Source organism: Lutra lutra, chromosome 3, assembly GCF_902655055.1.
Source record: "Lutra lutra chromosome 3, mLutLut1.2, whole genome shotgun sequence".
NCBI classification, from domain to species: domain Eukaryota; kingdom Metazoa; phylum Chordata; class Mammalia; order Carnivora; family Mustelidae; genus Lutra; species Lutra lutra.
The window spans coordinates 16,624,242-16,645,347 of NC_062280.1; the positions used below are offsets into that span (position 1 = coordinate 16,624,242).

Sequence of the window (21,106 nt, forward strand, 5' to 3'; positions counted from 1 at the left end):
CTGCCTTTCAGCCATCCAGAGGGTCTTGCTCTGAGCACTCCTAGAGCCTCGTACATGGCTTCTAGTACAGCGCTCCTGACCCTGTGCTTATGTGTCCATGCCATCTGCTCTGGAATTGAGGGATCCTTGAAGGCAGTCATTAATAATCACCCATATTGGTATACATGACAACTAGCGGAGTGCTAAGCATTTATTTTTTTATTTAACACACATGTACGGAGTGCCCCTTGAAGCTTACATTCTAGTGAGAAAGAGAAAAAGTTAAAGCATAATTAGGTATCAGACGGTGCTAAGTAGAGAGAGAACGAGCTGGAAGGGGGCAGGGTGAGGTGGAAAACACTATCTTATATGGGGTGAGAGGAAGGTCTCACCGAGAAGGCGCAGTCAGGGAACCAGGAGTGCCAAGGCCCTGAGACGGGGCACATGTACACTCTTTGAGTAGTAGCAAGAGAACATCTGTGGCCAGAGCTGATGGAGAGGAAGGAGAGAGGTGGCAGGTGAGGTCAGATGCATGTGGTGGGAGGGAGAAGGCTGTTTACATCACTGTGGGGTTCACTAACACTCTGGGTTTTACTTGGAGTAAAGTGGGGACTCCTTAGATTACATGAGAGGTTTTGAGCTGGGAAGTGAAATCATCTGATACATCATGGCAGTTGTGGGATCGCTCTGGCTGCTGTGCTGAGAACTTGATGGGGAAGATGAGGGGGCAAGAAGCACCATGGGAGATGTCAGTGACTTGGACCATGGTGACCTCAGAGGAGGTAAAGGGATGTAGTCAGATTCTTGGTGTATTTTGAAGACAGTCAGTAGGATTTAATCATGGATTAGATGGGAAATGACAAAAGAGGAGAAGCAAAGGCCATTCTAGGAGTTTTTTCTGCAACTACAAGAAAGGAGTCTCCATTTATTGAGATAAGAGAGACCCACTGAAGGGATCTGGGCTGGGGGAAAGGAGAATCAGAAAGTCCTTAGTATACATGTGTAGTTGGAAATAACTATTATACATCTAGGCAAAAAGATCATTTGACAGATAGGGACACAAAGATTGAAACTTCGAGATCCATAAAGAAGAGTAAATTGGGGTGTTTCAGCATAGAACTGGTTTTTATCGTGTTACTGGCTGAACGCACTTAGGGAGTGAGTGTAGGTCTGACCTAGCACCTTCCAGGATGTAAATAACAGATCATGGGAACATGGAAGAATTGGCACAGAAGGAAAATCGAAAGAGAACACCGTGTCCTGGCAACCAAGTGAAGGAAGGAGGAGGAGGAAAGGATCAACTGTGTAAGAGGAGTAAGAGGGTGGCTGAAAATGGCAAGTTGAAGGTCACAGGTCATATCTAGGATTACTGTTTCTGTGAAATGGAGGGACAGAAGTGCAGGCAGATCCTAGAGCCAGGGTTTCCCAAGGGTGATGCCGTGCAGGTGAGTAGAGAAATGGGGATGGACCTCGAGGGGATTAGAGGGTAAAAGGAGGGATTTTTATTAGATGGTCCTAAGTAACTAAACAAATGATAATTATATTATTCGATTAATATGTGAGCAAATGAATATGCCTAAAGATTCCAAAGCTGTGTTGTCTGAAAGAAATAACATGTGAACCATCACTGTAGTTTAAGTTGTCTAGTAGCCACACTAAAATGTAAAAAGAAATAGGTAAATTAATAACTTTTATTTAACTCAATATATATAAATATTATTTCTTTTTTTAAAATTTCTCTAATCTTATACTTTAAAAAAAAAAAAAGATTTTATGTATTTATTTTCCAGAAAGAGTGAGAACAAGCAAGAATGTAAGCATGGGGAGCAGCAGAGGGAGAGGGAGAAGCAGGGTCCTGGCTGAGCAAGGAGCCCGATGTGGGACTGGGTCCCAGGACCCAAGGAACATGACCTGAGCCAAAGGCAGACAGAGGCTTAAACAAGTGAGCCACCCAGGTGCCCCCAAATATTATTATTTCAAATTATAATTAATATAATTGATTAAGGTAGTTTATGCTCTAATTCTTTGACTTCTGTGTGCATTTGATGTACACCGTACAGCACTTCCCCGCTCAGGGAACCTCATTACATGTCCCCCGCGGCCACGTGCCAGTAGCAGCTACCCTACTGGGAAGGGTAGTTCTTGATACTGTCCCTCTCAAATAAGAGAGTGCTATTGTGGAAAGTAAAGCACAATAACTTGTATTAAGTCACATTACTTAATCAAAGCATATAATTTGTGCCAATTGTTGCAAGCTGGATAAGAAACTAAGACACAGTAATTAGTTGGCTGCATTAATATCACATAAATAAAACTGCTTTTCCCCCATTTTTAAAATTTGCACTTTTTAATAAAACATTTTTTAATTGTGGTTAAATAGACAAAACCTGAAATTTACTATGTAATCATTTTAAGCGGACAGTTAATAGTAATAAGTACCTTCCTGTCGTTAGGCAACCATCACCACAATCCAAACCCTTTTCATGTTGCAAAAAATAACAATAATAGTCTTTTTGCCTCACAAATCTGAAACTATATACCCATGCGAGGATAAATCCCTGTTCTGCCCTTTTCCGTAATGCCTGTCAATTACCATTCTACTTTCTATCTCTAAATCTGACAACTCTAGGTAACTTCTAAAAGTGGAACCATAACAGTGTGTGTCTTTTTGTGACAATGGGATACCATTTTAAATCCATCAGGATGGCTACTATCAAGAAAAAATAGAAAAGAAAGTACTGGTAAAGATGTGGGGACATTGGAGCCCTGGTGCACTGTTGTCAGGAATTTAAGATGGTGAAACACAGTATGGTGCATCCTCAAAATAAAAATCACTATGATCCAGCAGTTCCACTTTTGGGTATATACTCAAAAGAATTAAGAGCAGGATTAACTCAAAAAATTATTTGTACACCATGTTTCTATTAGCATTATCCACAGTGGGTAAAACATGGAAGTCACTCCAGTGTCTGTTGGATAAATAGAGAAGCAGTATGTGATGTATACATACAACAGCATATCATTCAACCTCGAGAAAGAGTGAAATTCTGACATGAGGTAAAGCTATGGTAAGTAGAAAATGACTATGTCCCTTTCAAAGACACTAAGACATTATCTCAAACTTTCTCTTTTGTTTAAAAAAAAAAAGGTTAATTGCCATTTCAGCTATGTGGTTATGGTGAAATCTGAAATGTTATTTATAACATTTATAAAGTTTTGGCTGATTTAAAGGGCATTAAGGGCTTTTTTTTTTGATAAATTATGCATGTTGGTACTCAAGATTAATGGTGTCCTTTGCAAAGTAATGTGTGTATTCTACTTGGATCTGTTGAAATTGTAGTAATGGAAGAGCATTTTTGCAAGGTTGTATGTTATACAGACACTTTCTTTAAACAAATAGTTTGAGGTGAGGAAAAACAGAGAAAGGAGTGCAAACCAGGGTGGGAATAGTTGAAATTGATTTTTTAGGAATACTAGGAAAGTATAGTAAGAACCATGTTACAGCCACAGGCATTTTTACTTTTATTTTTCCCTGCACTTTCTGCACATGGAAAAATGGAACATCCCTGCTTCGATTTTCTCCTTAAAAAGAGATGGACTAAATGCTCCTTAGGATATGACACATCTGAGATTTTCTGACATGGAGCTTGTTACGGTAAATTGGAAATTTATAGTGAATTGTAACTGCTGGACACAAATGGTTAGCATCCAATGAAAGTATGAAATAAAGAAATAAACATTGTAAAACACAGCTTAGAGCCTGCCCCTGGGTTGAGTTACTAGTGTTTTGGAGAGGGACATTTAAAGTGGATTTCATGAAAACAAATCCTTGGATTTATTTTTTCAGATTTTTAAAATATTAAGTGTACTTACAGATTACATGAGTAAGATGTTAGAAATAGTATCTTTCAAACAACAATAAAAGACAGAATGCCTTTGGCTTATAGAGGAGATACATATATATGTATCTCCTCTCTCTCTCTTATCTATCTATATGAGAGAGAGAGTTTGGAGAAATTAAATTTATTTAAAAAGGGAAAATAAGCTTTATCCATTTAAGGTAGAAACTGAAAATACTTGGACTAAAGTAATATATACTTTGAAAAGTAGAAGGTTAAGGAGAAAGATTTTTTAAAAATAATTCAAGTGTGCATAGGGCAGTGTGAAAGAAAGGATGTTCAAATGTGCATTTCTTTTGGAAAAAAATCAAGGTGTGCGTTTAAAAATAGAGAAATACAAATCCAGAGAATTAGGAAGTTCTGGGATGTGTTATAAATGTAGTTTCTTTTCCTTTTCGAAGTTGTATGTTTTTAGAATCATTTTTATAAGACTAGTTTGGGACATCTTTTGCAATTTTAAACCAAAGGCTTTTTATGAAACTTTTAAAAAGTGTTTCTTATCATATTCATATAACCATGTATGTTTTCATAGTTTTGCATTACCTAGCCCTTTAAAACGCAATGTGAATTAGAGACTTCACAAAAATATTGATGTTCTAGTCCAGCCGAAGTTAGTCTTTTTCATACTATCATACATTTAAATTTTATATATGAATGAGGCTATTTAACTTTATGTTTATTTATGCTAAATTCATACTATAATGTGGTATTTTTGCAATAAGAGAAAATATGTAATTCTTACACTAATTCTGTACTAAAATTTACTGTTTGAATCAAGTAAACTAATTCAAACTAAGTGAACTCCAAAAGAAAAGAACTGATATTAACATTGGTTCGTTTATCTCCAGGATATTTTTATTCTCCCTAACCAGATTCTATGTAGATAGAATCCTTTATCTCTGTTTAAATTCATTTCTTCTGACAACTTTTGACTATAGGAACTGAAAAAATGAACGCATGCATGAGAGCAAGTCAGTAGGACAGAAGTTGGAAAACTTAGGTTAAAGGGAATGATTGTTAAGCTATATAAGGTTCTACCTGAAGGATACACCATCTTTTGTTGTTATTGTTGTTGTTAACAGTATCTGAACAGGTAGACCAGACACAGCAGTATTATCAATTTTGCTATATAGTAAAGAGTTCTCTTAAATGAAAGCTGAGCATAAATTATATATTTTCTTATGACTTTTCTTCAAGATGAACATTTTTGTTTTGGAACATACAGTCTCTCTACGGAGACCAAGCTTGAGCCAAACTTTCCTACTGTGTGACCTTTGACACGGTTCTCTATGCTTGTTCTGTGAAATGGGATTCCGCAAATGCTACCCATTACTACTATTTGTGACTCTATTTGGGGATAATTAAATGAGGAAATGAGAAAACTCGAGGTTAGACATTAAAAAGGAGAATGAATTAGGTGTCTGCAAAATCTAGAATTTTTGCATTAGTGCAGTAAAGTAAAGGAAAGAAAGTGAAAGTTCGCCTTGGCCTCCACAGTGGGTGCCATCTCTGTTTCTGGATATTAACTAAGTAAGGGGTCTAGAGTTAGGCTCCATGGATCTCAATGGTGATAGCATGCATGCTTTTATCCAGTCCATTTAAATTTTAGTTACCAGTTTTAGGAAGTGAAGATAACTTTAGAAGCTCCGTACCATAGAGATTTGTGAGGACCAACTGAAAGCACATTTATAAATCACCTTACACGGTTCCTGTCACCATCGAAGAGCTTCACAAATGTTAGCAATCAAAATCATCACCAGTATTGTTTTTGTTATTATTGCCTGTACTCTCCGTGAGAGAGACTAATGACAGTACAATTTGCGAGGCAGTTAACCGGGCACATATAAAACTCTACTCCTATTAATTAAGAAGGGAGTTGTCAAATGTCTGTTCAGCCAGGTCTAGTACATTAAATGAAAGTTACCTAGAGCTTTAACCATTGTTAACATCCTTGTTACCCAGAGTCTCTGAGATGGATGCTGAGCCTTATTGTTTGGAGGTTATAAAATAAAATAAAATAAAATAAAATAAAATAAAATAAAAAAATATATAAAAATATATATAAAAAATATATATAAAAAAAGGCTTTTAACTTTTGTCTGAAAGTAAAAATTGCTGCATTATATGCCTCCGGTCCTCCAGTACATCAAAATGAGTGTATTAGGAGTTAATTGAATGTGGAGGGATGGGAGAGACTGGAAAGATTTTAACAAGTGAAGAATTACAAAAGGAAATTAATGTACCTTACTCAGTCTTAACATGGGTTCAGTGTTGCAGGGTCATGTATGTTGTTTTTAGTGTTTTTTCTTTACTTTTATATTTTCATAATTATTTTTAGCAAGGAAATCTAGAAGGTTTTTATAAGTTCGTTAGTACTTTAGTTCTACAAGCTTTGTTTTTGCCATAAGGGAACTTAGGCATATCAGGAGAATTTGTGCATTTAGGAAGGACTGCTATATTTGCATCCTGTTTTCATTTTTATTTTTATTGAAGCGTAGTTGACATATGATATCCTATTAGCTCTAGGTGTACAAGATCATGATTCAGCATTTATATAGATTCTGAGTTGATCACCACAATAAGTCTGGCTATCCTCTGTCACCACACAAAGTTGGTGCAATGTTATTAAGTCTATTCCTTATGCTGTACATGTCCTTTCTGTGTCTTTAATTATTTTTTTTAAAGATTTTATTTATTTATTTGACAGAGAGAAATCACAAGTAGGCAGAGAGGCAGGCAGAGAGAGAGGAGGAAGCAGGCTCCCTGCTGAGCAGAAAGCCCGATGTGGGGCTCGAACCCAGGACCTGGGATCATGACCTGAGCCGAAGGCAGCGGCTTAACCCACTGAGCCACCCAGGCGCCCCAGTCTTTAATTATTTTACATCTGTAAGTTTGTACCTTTTAATCACTTTCCCTCATTCTCCCGTCCTCCCAACCCCCTACCTTGGCGGCCATCAGGTTGCTTTTTGTTTGTAGGAGTCTGTTTCTGTTTTGTCTTTTGTTTATTTATTTATTTATTTTGATTCTACAGATAAGTGAAATCATACATAATTTATGTTTCTTTGTCTCACTTCACTTAACATAATGCCCTCTAGGTCCATTCATGTTGTCACAAATGGCAAAATTTCATTCTTTTTTTATGGCTGAGTAATGTTCCATTGTAACCTATACCACATCTCCTTTCTTCTTTCACTGATGGATGGCCACTTAGGTTGATTCCACGGCTCGTCTGTTGTAAATAAGGCTGCAGTGAGCATAGAGTTATATATATCTTTTTGAGTTCATGCTTTCATTTTCTTTGGAGAAATACCCAGAAATTGAAAGTATGCATCATTGGTAGTTCTATGTTTAATTTTTTAAAGAACCGCCATACTGTTTGCCATAGTGGCTGCACCAGTCTGTGTTCCCACCAACAGTACAGGAGGGTCCCCCTTTCTCTGCATCCTCCCTAGCACTTGTTATGTCTTATCTTTTTGATAGTAGCCATTCTGACAAGTGTGAGGTAAGATCTCATTGTGGTTTTGGCTTGCTTTTCCCTCGAGATGAGTGCTGTTGAGCTTCTTTTCATGGGTCTGTTGGCCAACTATTGGCTTCTTTGGAGAAATGTCTGTTCAAGTCATTTACCCATTTTTTTTTAACTGGACTGTTTGATTTTTGGTAATAAGCTGAGTGTGCTCTCTACATATTTTGGATGTTAACCCCGTATAGGCTATATTATTTGTGAATATCTTCTCTTATTCAGTATGTTGCCCTTTCATTTTGTTAATGGTTTCCTTTGCTGTGCAGAAGCTTTTTAGTTTGATGTAGTCCAGTTCATTTTGCTTTTGTTTCCCTTGCCTGAGAAGACAGATTGAAAACAGTATACTAAGACTGATGTCCAAGAGCTTACTGCCTATGTTTTCTTCCTGTCTTATTTTTAAATCTTTAGTTCATTTTGAGTTTATTTTTGTAGGTGGTGTAAGAAGGTGGTCCAGTTTCATTCTTTTGCATGTTCTTGTCCTGTTTTGCCTACAACATTTAGTGATGAGACTGTCTTTTCCCCATTTTATATTCTTGCCTCCTTTGTTGAATATTAATTGATGATATCAAAGCAGGGGTTTATTTTTGGACTCTTATTCTGTTCTTTTGATCTGTGTGTCTGTTTTGTGCCAGTACCATACTGTTTTGATCACCATAGCTTTGTAGTCTAGTTTGAAATCAGAGGGTATGATACCTCCAGCTTTGTTCTTTCTCAAGATTTCTTTGACTGTTGGGGTCTTCTCTGGTACCACACAAATTTTAGGATTCTTCTAGTTCTGTGGAAAATGCCATTGGTATTTTGATAGGGATTGCACTGAATCTGCAGATTGCTTTGGGTAGTACATGCATTTTAATAGCATTCTTCCAATCTAATAGCATAGTGGATTTTTCCATTTATTTGTGCTCTCTTCAACTTCTATCAATGTGTTTTCAGAGAACAGCTCTTTGATATCCTTGGTTAAATATTTTCACAGATATTTTTGTCTTTTTGTCTTTTATGCAAATGTAAATGGATTATTTAAATTTCACTTTCTGATTGTTCATTATTAGTTTATAGACATGCAACAGATTTATGTATATTAATTTTGTATCCTGGAACTTACTGAATTCATTTATTTTATTAAATCAGGTCTGTATTAGAAGTTTCTAGTTTAGACTTTGTAAGATCAAATTTTGGAGGACAAAGAGTTGGTAATTAGTTGCATAGATATAATGTATTCAATCTGAAGGCTATAATAAATATAAAACTATTAAACCTTTAGGTATCAGAGAAGAAATAGAAAACTAAAAGAGAGAAAGGGTTTATACACTATGCCATAAAACTCTTATTAGATTTTTTAAGTTAATTTTTTTTGAAATATTTAGAGATTACATTTGGCTATAAGAAATAACACATAAGGGGCACCTGGGTGGCTCAGTGGGTTAAGCCTCTGCCTTCAGCTCAGGTCATGATCTCAGGGTCCTGGGATCAAGCCCCACATAGGGCTCTCTGCTCAGCAGTGAGCCTGCTTCCTCCTCTCTCTGCCTGCCTCTCTGCCTGCTTGTGATCTCTCTCTCTCTCTCTCTCTCTGTCAAATAAATTAAAAAAAAAAAAAAGAAATAACACATAAAGGGGCACAAGGTGGCTCAGTCAGTTAAGCGTCTGCCTTCAACTCAGACCATGATCTCAGGGTCCCGATATCGAGCCCCATGTCAGGTTCTCTGCTCAGTGGGGAGTCTGCTTCTCCCTCTCCCTCTGCTCCTCCCCCTGCTTGTGTGCTCTCTCTCTCTCTCTCTCTCTCTCAGATAAATAAAATCTTAAAAAAAAATACATAAAGATCCTGTGTATCCTTTACTCACTTTCCTCCGGTGGTGACATCTTGCAAAATTATAGTACAATGTTACAACCAGAATGTTGACATTGATAGTCAAGATAGAGAATAGTTCCATCACAACAAGGATTCCTTGTTAGAACTCTGACAGTTGATGACTAAGTCACCTCAAAGGGATCAACTTAATACTGAGCTTAGTTCAAAGAAGCAAGCCCGAAATTTATCAAGAGAACATTGATCATTAGTTTCTCCTTCTTGGAATATATTCCTGCAGTCAGTTGAGCAGGAACCACCAGTAGAGAACAAAAGGCTGTTTCTAATATCTCTTTAAAGTAATAAAAATCTTAATATATCTGATAGACCTTGATGGAGTCAATAATTGAAAGCTTTCTGTAGATAATAGAAGGGCTAATGGAAAAACTAAACACCACTGATAGAATGGTATGGAATGATGAAGAATTCTGAGAAATAGTAATGAGGTTGCACAACATTGTATATGTCCTTAATCACAAAACTGTGTAATTAAATGGCTAAAATGGTAAATTTTATGTTATGGGTATTTTACTGTAATAAAAATCACTAAGCAAGCAAACTACAACAAAAAGGACATTGACCATTTCTTATCTTTCAACTTTAATTCAGGAGTTTTGTTTCAGATAATAACATTTCCTTTTAAAACCATTCAGTTTATTTTTTAGGCAGAATGCTTATTTTATTTAAACAGCTATTGAAAATTTAAGGCAGGTTTCAAGTGGTTCTATAAATTGATTGATTAGTAGTTATGACCCCTGAACTTAGAGTTTAAATGCTAGGCTTGGGGTTCAAATATGTTAATATTTAAATATATTTGAGATTTATAAGGATCCAGAGATACTTTCTGAGTAGTTAGGTGTTTTTTGTTTTTTAGGTAGACTCCAAGCCCAACATGGGGCTTGAACTCATAACCCTAAGATCAAGACTCACATGTTCTATAGACCAAGCTAGCCAGGTATCCCCGAGTAGCTAGATGTTTCTGAGCTATATAAATAATGGTTTTCTATTAGTTCTATAGTTATCTCCCACATATTTCCTTAAATGAATTGTCCTGCCTTTTTAGAACGTTAATAGGCTTAACTTATCTTACTATTATATTTGGCCAAAATGAAGTTAATTCCCTGTCAGCAGCTCCTGAGTTTGATGGGCACTTTCCCAGGGCTTCATTTGGTGGCCCACTGGCCATTGAAAGCCTGGCCACCATTTAAAACTCCTGGAAGTGGTAAATGGTGATAGAAAGAACATCCTAGACATCCTCTGGTTGGGGCAAGTGTTTGAGATAGAGAACGCATGTGGAATAGAACTGGAGGAACCATGGTTTTTAATAGTTGAGTCATCGAATGAGAGGATAATATGTGCACGTCTGTCATTGTTTGAGTCTGTTCAGGCTGCTATGACAAAAACACCATAGCCTGGGCTTGTAAACAAAGGAAATTTATTTGTCACCGTTCTGGAAACTGGGAAGTCTAATGTTAAGCTGCCAGCAGATCTGGCCAAGGTCAAGTTGCCAGCAGATCTGGTGTCTGGTGAGAGCCTATTCCCTGGCTCATAGATTGTCTGTCTTATTATAATTTCAAATGAAAGAAGGGCCAAGGGAGCTCTCTGGGACCTCTCTATAAGGGTGCTAACCCCCTTCAAAAGGACTGCTTGTCATGATATAAGCACCTCCTGAAGTATCCATTACAAATATGCTGTGAATTGGGATTTAACGTCAAGTTTAGAGGGACACAAATGTTCAATCCATAGTAGTCATATAAAAAAGAAAAGCCATTTTCCTTTAGGTCTCTGTGGTACTTCTAATTCTAAATGAGTACCTATATTTAAAAATGAGAAAAGTAGTGTTTTTCTTACCTTATTTTATAGAGCTGAAAAAACACTTGGGTAATGAGAGACAAAAGGACAGTTTGAGTTTGAAACCAATTAGCAACACCTTGAATAAAATACACCTTTTTGATTACCCAAGTGTGATATAAGTGTAAATATTGCTTTCCTCTTTATATAAAAAGACCAATAGCCAACTTTCGGTATTAGAGCCATGGACTCCTAGACTTATTGTGTTAGGTGTCTGAATTTCTATAAATGCCCACGCATGTAATTTATTTTGTTATACATAACCAGAAATTGACTAAAGCCATTATAATGTGCTAAAACATATCCATCTCTTTGAAATCCAATACTGTTGTTTGTATTGATAACTTCTTGACTTTGTGAATCTCACCAATCAAGAAGACTGTAACTTTGGCAGCCAACTTTTTAATTGGTTCACAAATTTTCTGTTCCTTAGTTTCATGAAAAAATGTCATCATTTTCTTGTTATTTATCTGAAATAAAATGAAGAGCTAATATAATTCAGACTGCTTTCTTTTCCTTTCTACCTTTTCATTAAAAAAAAAAGGCAATTTTTGCAGTGGCCTTTTATATGTAAATCTTATTTTGCCTCTAACCATTATTGAGTTTCGTAGAAGCTAAAACTTTAAAACCTGTGGCAAATAGAGCTATATTTTCAGTCTCTATAGAACCTTCTTTAAAATTAGGTGACCAACCTCTACTCAACGCTGAGATTATTCATTATGTTGTCAATGTATAATTATCGGTCTACTATTTGTAATTTCTCTGTGCTAAAGTATCCCATTTGCTACTGAATGCTACTTGAAAGAACATCATTGATCTATACCACACATAGGAGTTTTGAAACCTTGCCATCTTAAGACATTGCACCCTTACAATAAAAGAGGCTCTGATTTTTTTTTTTTTTTGCGAACAACTGCTTTATAGTTCTTTTTCAATTCAGTATTACCCTTTGTTAAACTTTTTTTTTTCCTTTGTTAAACTTTTAAAAGAAGTCTTCATCGCTTTCTTTTGTTAAACTGCTTCTGCATTCTTTATAGTCCAGAATGGTTTTACTAATTAAAATAATATAGCTTTACCACTATTCAACCAACTGATATTAAAATGCCTTATAATAATTACTTTTTAAATTTGATTTTTGAAAACTTGAGAGAGTGAGCAATCTTGGGTAGGGGTGTCAGAGGAGAGCACAGGGAGAGGGTCAAGCAGACCCCACGCTGAGTGCGAGCACTATACAGGCCTGAATCCCACAACTCTAAGATTACAACCGGAGCCAAAATCAAGAGTCCAAAGCTCAACTGACTGAGCCCCCAACATGCTCTTAAAATACTTTATAATAATTAATTGCAATATGGACTCTTACCATTATTAGTTATTATGATGGGGACCTGTCCATAGCCCTTTATTTGGCTTTTTTTTTTTTTAAACTTAACCTATAAGTAACACACCCTCAGTATTCACTACTAAGCTAGAGGTTATTGATTTCGATTTGTAGTCTCTTCCAAGGAACTTTATAAGTACTTATTGAAATATTGCATAATTTCCATCCTGTGGATAACCCTTAATTTTTGTTTTATTTACATTAATTTTAATGCTTATGTTGGCAAGAAGTAGATTTTCTATTACTAGGTTATAATTATCTATAAATTGTAGTTAAAGCAATCTCTTTAAATTCTACTCATTTTTCAGAAATTCTGAAGTGTCCCCAAAAGGTTTTTTTTTTTTTTAAATTAAGATTGGGTGTTAATTGAAATAGTATTTATTTTTGTCTCCTGTTACCTATTTTTAGTTGTGTCTGTTTTTTATTTATAAAAGTACATTGGTCCATTTGATGATCTTTTATATGTTTCACTGCATTTTCTTCAACTTTGTCTTATTCAGAATTGATTTGGGTTCCACACTTTGATAATGCTAGTAATCTTTTAATATTTTTGAAATATATGTAGATTTTGAGTATATTAGTGAATCACTGTTGTACTGAATTAGGCAGTCTGTTGATTCTTATTTAAAGATAGAGAAGCAGTGCAGTGAGGTGAAAAGTATCCAGGCTTTGGAGTAATATAAACTTGGGGTTGAATCCTGGCTTCTCCCTGTTCCTGGGAAAAATCACTCAAACTCTAAATTGCTAGGTGGTTATGAGAAATAGCAGAGATAACATATGGAAATCCCTGATACTTAGCAGTACTTAAATGTGTCTCCTTCCTCCCTTGAGTTTAACTAAGTGAAAGAGAAGGTAAATATTAAAAAAAAAAAAAAAAAAAAAAAAAAAAACTGGAAGGGCAGTGACATTCTGGGCTGTAGTCATCAGGTAGTCCTGGCTGGTGGGATGTGCTTGGTGGCCCGCAAGGCATGGTCTGGAGCGGAGGGCTCCGGAGGAGAGGAGGGGAAGGTGAGGGCTGGCAGAGTAGGGCTTCGGACCTCTGTTGCTGATTTCTGCTGCTATAACTCTCACTTCCCTCCAAATCTGGTTATTTGGTTATGGTTCAGTCCAAGATTTCTGTTGAAAGAAAAATGGCTTTACTTTTTAAAAACAAGATATTTGAATGTCCAAATCTAAACATGCCCTGGACTACTGGAAATGTGGCTGTTTTTAAAAATTTGTACAGGATGCATTAATACTTTAAAAAAAAAAAAAAGGAGTCGTTTGCCCTCTGGAATGCTTCAGAAGGGAGCGCCTTCAGCCTCAAATGTCTGCCGTAGGTGAAGGACTGAGCACGTGCTGGGCAAGATGGGAAAATGCCAATATGTGTCATGGATGAAAGTGGAGTGGAGTTGTTAAAATTAGATTTTACTGGGTGGCTGCTCCCCACTCAGGGTGTTCAAGGTGAATAAACGTAGCTTACAACTTGGGTTAATGGAGGGGAGGGGGAAGTCTCCTGCGGACCAGTGGCAGCCATCCAACAGTCTTTAATACCTTAAAACATTCCTGGAAATGAAAGCTGCTACATCAGGAGGAGTAGAAACAGACAAGAATAACTCATGAAAGACTAAGACACTTTAGGGGTTAATATAAGAAAGTGAAAATTGAGGTGTCTTTCAGAAGAAGATGGAAGGCAAAGAGAACAAGACTTGAAGGGGGCAGTCGTGGCCATTTCTAGAATTTTGGCTAAGGTGATTTTGCTAAATATTGTTTTTTTAAAGAAGTTAATTATAGTTTGTGATTCATACGGTGCCACCTTGTATTCCTCACCTGGACTGTGAAATGGGTTAAGTACTTTTTCTTTGGCTAATGTGAGAGGAGACAGTGTATTATTTGGGAATCACAGTAACCATTTGGTCAAAGAGGTAGAATGAATCCGGTACCTGTCTTCTCTGTGTATGATTCTGGTGTAGGTACCCTTGTCAGAATGCAACTCATTTACACTCAGACTTTTCATGCTTTGATGCACCACAATAACTCTGTCATCTCATAAAAAAAAGTGAAAATTACAGTTGGAATGCCAAAGCTCTTTTTTCTTTTTTGTTTTCTCCTTTCTCCTGTGTGTACATGCATATGCTTATGTCTAAATGAATGAATGTGTAGGAGAGCATTCTCTTCCCATGCCCATTGTATATATGGATGGCAGACCGTGTCATTAACTACAGAACACACGGCATTTGGACTCTTCTTAATTATTTCTTTTGCTCATTGTGGTATCCAGGCTGCAATTTGAGTACCTTGTCTTATGTTGGTAATTTGGCAACTACTGTTCTGTTTAATAACCATAGCTTGAAAGATAGATTAGCTGCCTAGCTAATACTTTAAAAAGAGTGAGTTCAAAATCTGTTGTCCTATTCAGACTGACTTCCAGCTTTGGAGGAGGCATTCTTTGTAATGTGGCCACCAAGTGGGATTTTTCCCAAGCTTTTATGTTCTCTACAGTCCATTTATTTTTTAATCTGCATGATTTCCTAGAGCATTTGAATTCAGTTGCTCAGGATGATCTCCTGGAGAATACATGCTATTCACAGATAATGAATGTTCCTTGGAAATTTCAGCATCTCTCTAGAGAACTAGGTAGAGTGAAAAAAAAATTGAAGCAAAGTTGTTAATTCCTTTTGAAAACTGAAAAACATTGAAGTTTTCTTAGCAACTAGGAGAATATCTTTGGAAGACTATGACTAGATCTATGATAGACACTCTGAGTCCACAGGGCCATGCTTCTTGGTCTTGGCATTAAAAGCTTAAATTGTAGTATGCCTTCTATTTTTTTATTTGAAGGTAGATTATATTATGCAATAAAATCCCTCTGGAGGAAAATTCCCAATGAAGCTAATTTCTCTGGAGAACCCTGCTGATAATGTAGAAGAATTTATTCTTTTCAGAATTTTTTTTTTTTTTCTGTAGCTCTTAATAATAGAAGAGAAATTTTGGGCTCAGGCAAAGCCTTATTTTCATGGGATTCAGAGTTCAGTCAGTGCATTATCATAAAATTGTGTCTTTTTATTGATATTATAAGACTATCTTGACTTAGACTATTTTTCAGACTTATTTCTTCAAAGTTTTTCAAAAGTTCTCTTCCCTGTTTTTGATACCCATTGGATTCACTGCAAATTATATTGTTACTAGCCTGTCTATCATAATAATTTAAAGCATTTTTCTAAGCCCCTTGGTGCTATCCTATACCAAATGAGTTAAACAGATACAATTTCTTCCTTCTTTGACTTTTAATACACCAGAATAATGATAGCAAAGGAAAGAGTAAGGACATTCAGAAATATGAACGCATGTTATGACTTCTTAACCAATGTATCATAAAAATTTTGAGCTAAAAGGTAATTTAAATATACTTATGTATAATTATCACCTATTGAAAGTGAAATTGAATCCTATATAAATGAGTCACCCAAGTTCATACAAAACATTAGTGGAATAAATTGAATTGAAATACCAGATCTCTTCCTTGACCATTTTTCTTGTGCATCAGACTTCCAGGATAATAAAAGATGTTAGCAATATCTTTAAGCTGTTTTACAAAGTGGGAATATCTTTTTTTTTTTTAATATGATATTTGGAATTGTACAATGGGGGGGATTGCTACCATTCTTTTTCATACAAAAATAATTACTTCAGCATTCACATAATTCTTTATAAAGAATAAAAGTCTGGGAGTCACAAAAGGATACAAGAGGCTGACTTAAGTACCAGGAAGTCAAAAAGGAGCTAGAGCCAAGATTCTGTTGATCTTGATGCCATGCTTCTATAATTCTTGAATTCTCTGTGAACCAGATGAATTAGCAGCACCTAAAAGAATAATTGATGCTATCAAACATCTAAAAGAGATTGTCGAGCCAGAATAGTATTTTCCTTTTTCTGTAAGTCTGTGAGATTGCCTGACCAGGGAGTTTCCATAAAGGTAGTATATTTAACTTCAATAAAATATATTAAGCAAACAAACAAAAAATAACTCTCATGAGACCTTATGGCCTAGATAAGGGCATGAAACTGCGTGACAAAACAGATGAGTGGATTTATACTGTCAGTTGGATTCTTTAGCAAAACTGGTTTCTGTTTCTTGTAACTGATTACAGCCAAACCGTAATTTATTACCAGGAGTTTACATATGTCAAGGGCCTGCAGCAGAGTTCAGACATTATGCCATTAGAGCCCATACATACGATTACACCTTAAAACAAGGAAGGACACTGTCATATACTCTTGTCAAGAGTGTAAATTGGTCCTAGTGTTTGGGAAAGTAATTTGTCTATATCTGTTAAAACCAAAAATGCACATACTTTTCCATGTAGAAATAACAGGCTAGTAATTCATTCTATAGAAATAAAAGAAAAAAAAATTACAGATGTGTATCCAAGAATACTTACTGTAGCATTGTTAATAATAGTTTAAAAAAAAGAAACCCAAAAACCTAAATGCTCATTTATATCACTCATATTAGAATGCTTGGTAGTATATGCCACATGCACGATATTCATCCCCCACCCAAGGGGAAAAAAAAAACCAAGGTAAATCTCTATGCACAACTCTTGGAACATGTCTATCATAAATATAGAGTACTGTGCTGATAGGGGCAGGTACTTGCATTTGATGAGAGTTTCCACCTCTTAACTCGGAGACTAAAGGCACATCACTTAACTTGTGTATGTTTCAGTGTCCTTACCAGGTATATTAGGGTTCTCCAGAGAAACAGAACCAACAAGTATGTGTGAATACGAGCGTGCATGTATGTGTAAAGAGATTGATTGTAAGGAATTAGCTCATGCAACCACAGAGTCTGGCAAATCCTAAGATCTACAGGGTGACTATCCGGCAAACTGGAGATCCAGGAGAGCTGATGATTTACTTCCGGTTTGAGTCTAAAAGCCTAAGGACCAGGAGCTAATGTCTCAGTTTGAATGCAGAGGCAGGAAGAAAGTTGACATCCAGTTCCAGGAATTCTCTTTTACTTGTAGTGGATCAACTTTTCTGTTCTATCTTGTCCTTCAGCTGATTGGTTGAGGCGAAACCATAGTTAGAGAGAACAATCTGCTTTATTCTGTGTACTATATAAGGGTCTCATCCCGAATCCTCACAGCAGAAACACTCATAATAATATCTGAGCAGATACAATGTGGTTCGGTCAGGGTGATGCTTAAAATGAACCATCACACCTATACAATGAATGTAGTAAGAGAACTGCCATGGAAACTTACAGAATTGATTGTTAATTAATCAAAGTTGGCAAGTTGGTGGTGGTGAATTGAGTTTAGAGAGTTTTGAAAGGGACTTTGACTTAGTTTATGTACTTTTTAGAAGTGGTATGACTGTGGGGGATTTTACTTTTGGAATCAAAATAAAATATGGTGCCCAATATTCCAGTGTATGAATCAGCTGTAATTAAGGCAGTATTTCCTTTGTTGCTGGACATTTAGATTTTTTTAAAAACTATTTTCTTATAGAAGAGATAGGAAGACATTCCAAATTAAAGAAATAGCCTATGGGGCTCCTCGGTGGCCAGGTCAGTTAAGTGAGTGTCTTCAGCTCCGGTCATGATTTCAGGATCCAGGGATCCATGTTGCACCGGGCTATCTGCTCAGCAGGGTACATAGGGATACCCTGTATAAGTGGGTAGATGGAACATTATGAGCTGATTAGGTGTCTAAAGTAGAATACTGGTCTACCCGCATTCAGAAAGCATTCTAAGCAAAATGTTCTTGGGAAGAAAGCTTGGAAAACAGGATTGAATGAAGAAACTGTATAATAGTGACCTAGATGAAGAGAAAGCAAGTGGGGAATATGTAAGAGGTTGCAAAGAGAAGTGAGGTTTCCCAGGATTTTGAAGATTTTATAAAAAAAGGTTGAGGATTTTGATTCTTTCCTTGAGTATAATATAGCATCAGTGGGCCAAGAGCTTAAAAAAATTGATCTCAGTGAGCTTAATCTATCTATCTATCTTTCTTTCTTTCTTTTTTTCTTTCTTTCTTTCTTTCTTTGGAAGGGAAGAGTTATCTAATGAAGGGAAGTTTGAGGAAGAAAAAATTGAGAGGAAGAAACTTGGAGTACCTATGGTAAAAAAATAAATTGATTCTGCACTTTCTAGCTAAGGGAAGTAGGGGTTAAGATGAAGACAAAGCGGTTAAATATTGGCATGACTGAATGAAGATATGAAAAAGAAAATTTTAAAAATTGAGTCAGAAATGACCCTAAGATGTGTGCCTTGACTATACCTATGAATAAGATAAGTTTAAGAACAGGATTTTTTTTCAAGTGGTCTATAAAAGGGGCACCAATCCAGTAAATTAAGATTAATCAAAGATGACAATTCTAATAATGTATTTCCCTTCAATTAGCACCTCATTTTATAGCATTTTGCTAGCATTTTTGTTTTCTTTGTGTGTCTGTGAGGATTTGAAACATGAAGCACATAGACATGCTTAATAATGCCCAAAGAAATGAAGGAACAAATAACTAAGTGCACAAACAAGCCAGTATGTGGGGGATCATTGTTTCCAGTTGTGCTGGGGCAGGAGATGGAGTAGATGCTCAGATGATTCCAGGTTAGGAAGGAAGCTTAAATGCCCTCCCGTATTGAGGTGCCCAGCACAATGCAAAGTGCACTCTTAGCTCAGTGCTTGGGAGCTTGCACTCTTAGCTCACCAACATCCTTGGTCTCTGCAACATCAGAGGTGTTGACCCGATGACAAGAGAGCTCAAAATGCCCAGAAGTCATGATGGTGCTTGTCTTTTCTAGTTTCTATACTGTGTTGGGAGACAAGAGCTCATCATCAGTATATCTTCAGTAATTCAAGAAATTTTCTCTTTTAAATTTCCAGTGATGTCTCCATTTCATAAAGGTAGAATAATGTTATCAGAAATTTTCTTCTGGGCTCAGAAACCTTTATTTCTGTCTGCAACAGTGCTTTTCAATGAGGCACTAAATGTAAATTTCACCCTTTGGTACTTGTGACACAAAGTGCATGTGGCTTTTTGTCGATGTCAGCAGAAAGTTGCAATTGACATCTGCCCATAGCAACAATTTACTTGAAGGTTTTAGAGAAATAAAATATATATTTAAACAAACTATTATATTATTGGATACAATAAAATATTTGCATGAATTTGTTGGTTAGACTACCGGAACTTAACAGTTTGGTATGAGAAGAGGCCATTCCAGAAATGTTCCCAGTCTTCTAGACTCTAGCATTCATTTGAGTTATTCATTTAGCTTTGTTTCTTGATGGGGTGTGCGGGGCATTTTGGCTTAAATGTTTTAGAAACATACCTAGTAACTTGAAAGCAAGTTCAATAGATTAATCCGCAACATTAAAAAAATACAGGACAATTTGAAAGTGAAGTTTATTCTCGATTTGTGTACCTTGTAAAATTATTGTAACCTTGTAGTCACGTATTTTTATCCCTTTGGATCTTACCTAGATTGACTTAAAGGAATGATTCAGATGTTTAACGCAGTTGGTCTTAAATTTGAATGGGATATCATGTTGTCTCAATTACATGTCATTTATATTAGTGTTTTGGCTTTCATAGTGATCTTACGTGTGTAAAGAAGATATTTCTCTTTGCATAAACATAAATGTTAATAATAGTTTTTAATCGCATTTTAAAAGTGTGAAGTATACAGATTTCAAATGCATTTCAAGCAGGTTTGTTTGAAGGAGATACAAAATATGAAGGATTAGTAAAAATTGATCTTCTAGCGTGCCCAACGTGTGTGCCTTTTGACATTAAATATAGGCAAATCTGCCAAATCATTGAGCACCAGAAAAAAAAAAAACAGTTAAAAGTTTAATTTGGAAATAGCTAAATGTAAAACTATTTGAAAAACCAGTAGGAATAAGCAAGGAATGTTTGAGTTTTTCCTTTGTTTATCTCTGTTATTATAGATCTATTTAATTTCAGTTCTTGTTTGTTCCTTTTGCCCTATATTTATCAGAATTCTTCCATGTTCACCTGGCTAATCTGAATACTAACCATAACAAATAGATGTTTGGAAGCATTAAAGTGATGACTTTCAAAGGGGCTATTATCATTTATCATAGAAATGAATTCAGCCCACCGATGATAATTTAGCCTATAGGTAAAATGAGCAACATTCATGTTTATAAAATGAATTTTTCAAATGTTTGATTTTCTCAAAATAATGTTTCCTAAGGATGCAATATTGCATTTAATATTATGTTCACAGGGGATACTTTATCTCATAAACCCCCAAATTCTCTGCTTAACCATCATACAAGGATTGAGAGATTGGTTCCAAAAAATCTTCAGTGGACAAAATTCCCTAAGTTTTTATAGAAATATCTTATTGTATCCCTCATTTTTGTATGTTCTCTGTATTATAGGTTAGTTGCAATCTTGGGCTCCAAAATCAGACTTTCTGGAATTGACTCCAGCCCCACCACTGAGGAACTACATAATACTGCTTTAGTCTTCTCCTCTGATGACAGTAATAACCCTACTTGACCATGAGAGGATTATGAGCTAAAGCCAAGGTGCTGAGAGCCACAGTCCTCATGGTACCCAAACTGTGAGCTGAGGTATGCAGGGGTCACCATAGTAAATTCACAGGGTCACTGCAAAAT

General features: G+C 36.0%; 1 protein-coding gene across 5 annotated transcripts in view; it reads left to right on the forward strand.

Annotated features, from left to right (window-relative positions):
• The window catches only part of PARD3B (par-3 family cell polarity regulator beta), a 1,059,813-nt gene that overhangs the window by 347,013 nt on the left and 691,694 nt on the right, over positions 1-21,106 (forward strand). The window contains exon 1 of one of the 5 annotated variants that reach the window (XM_047720839.1): positions 1,347-1,424. The exons of the other annotated variants lie outside the window; for them this stretch is intronic. Coding sequence (XP_047576795.1) covers positions 1,362-1,424 — 63 coding nt within the window. The 5' untranslated portion in view covers positions 1,347-1,361. Of the gene's footprint in view, positions 1-1,346; positions 1,425-21,106 lie in introns of those variants that run through there. 5 annotated transcript variants of the gene reach the window in all.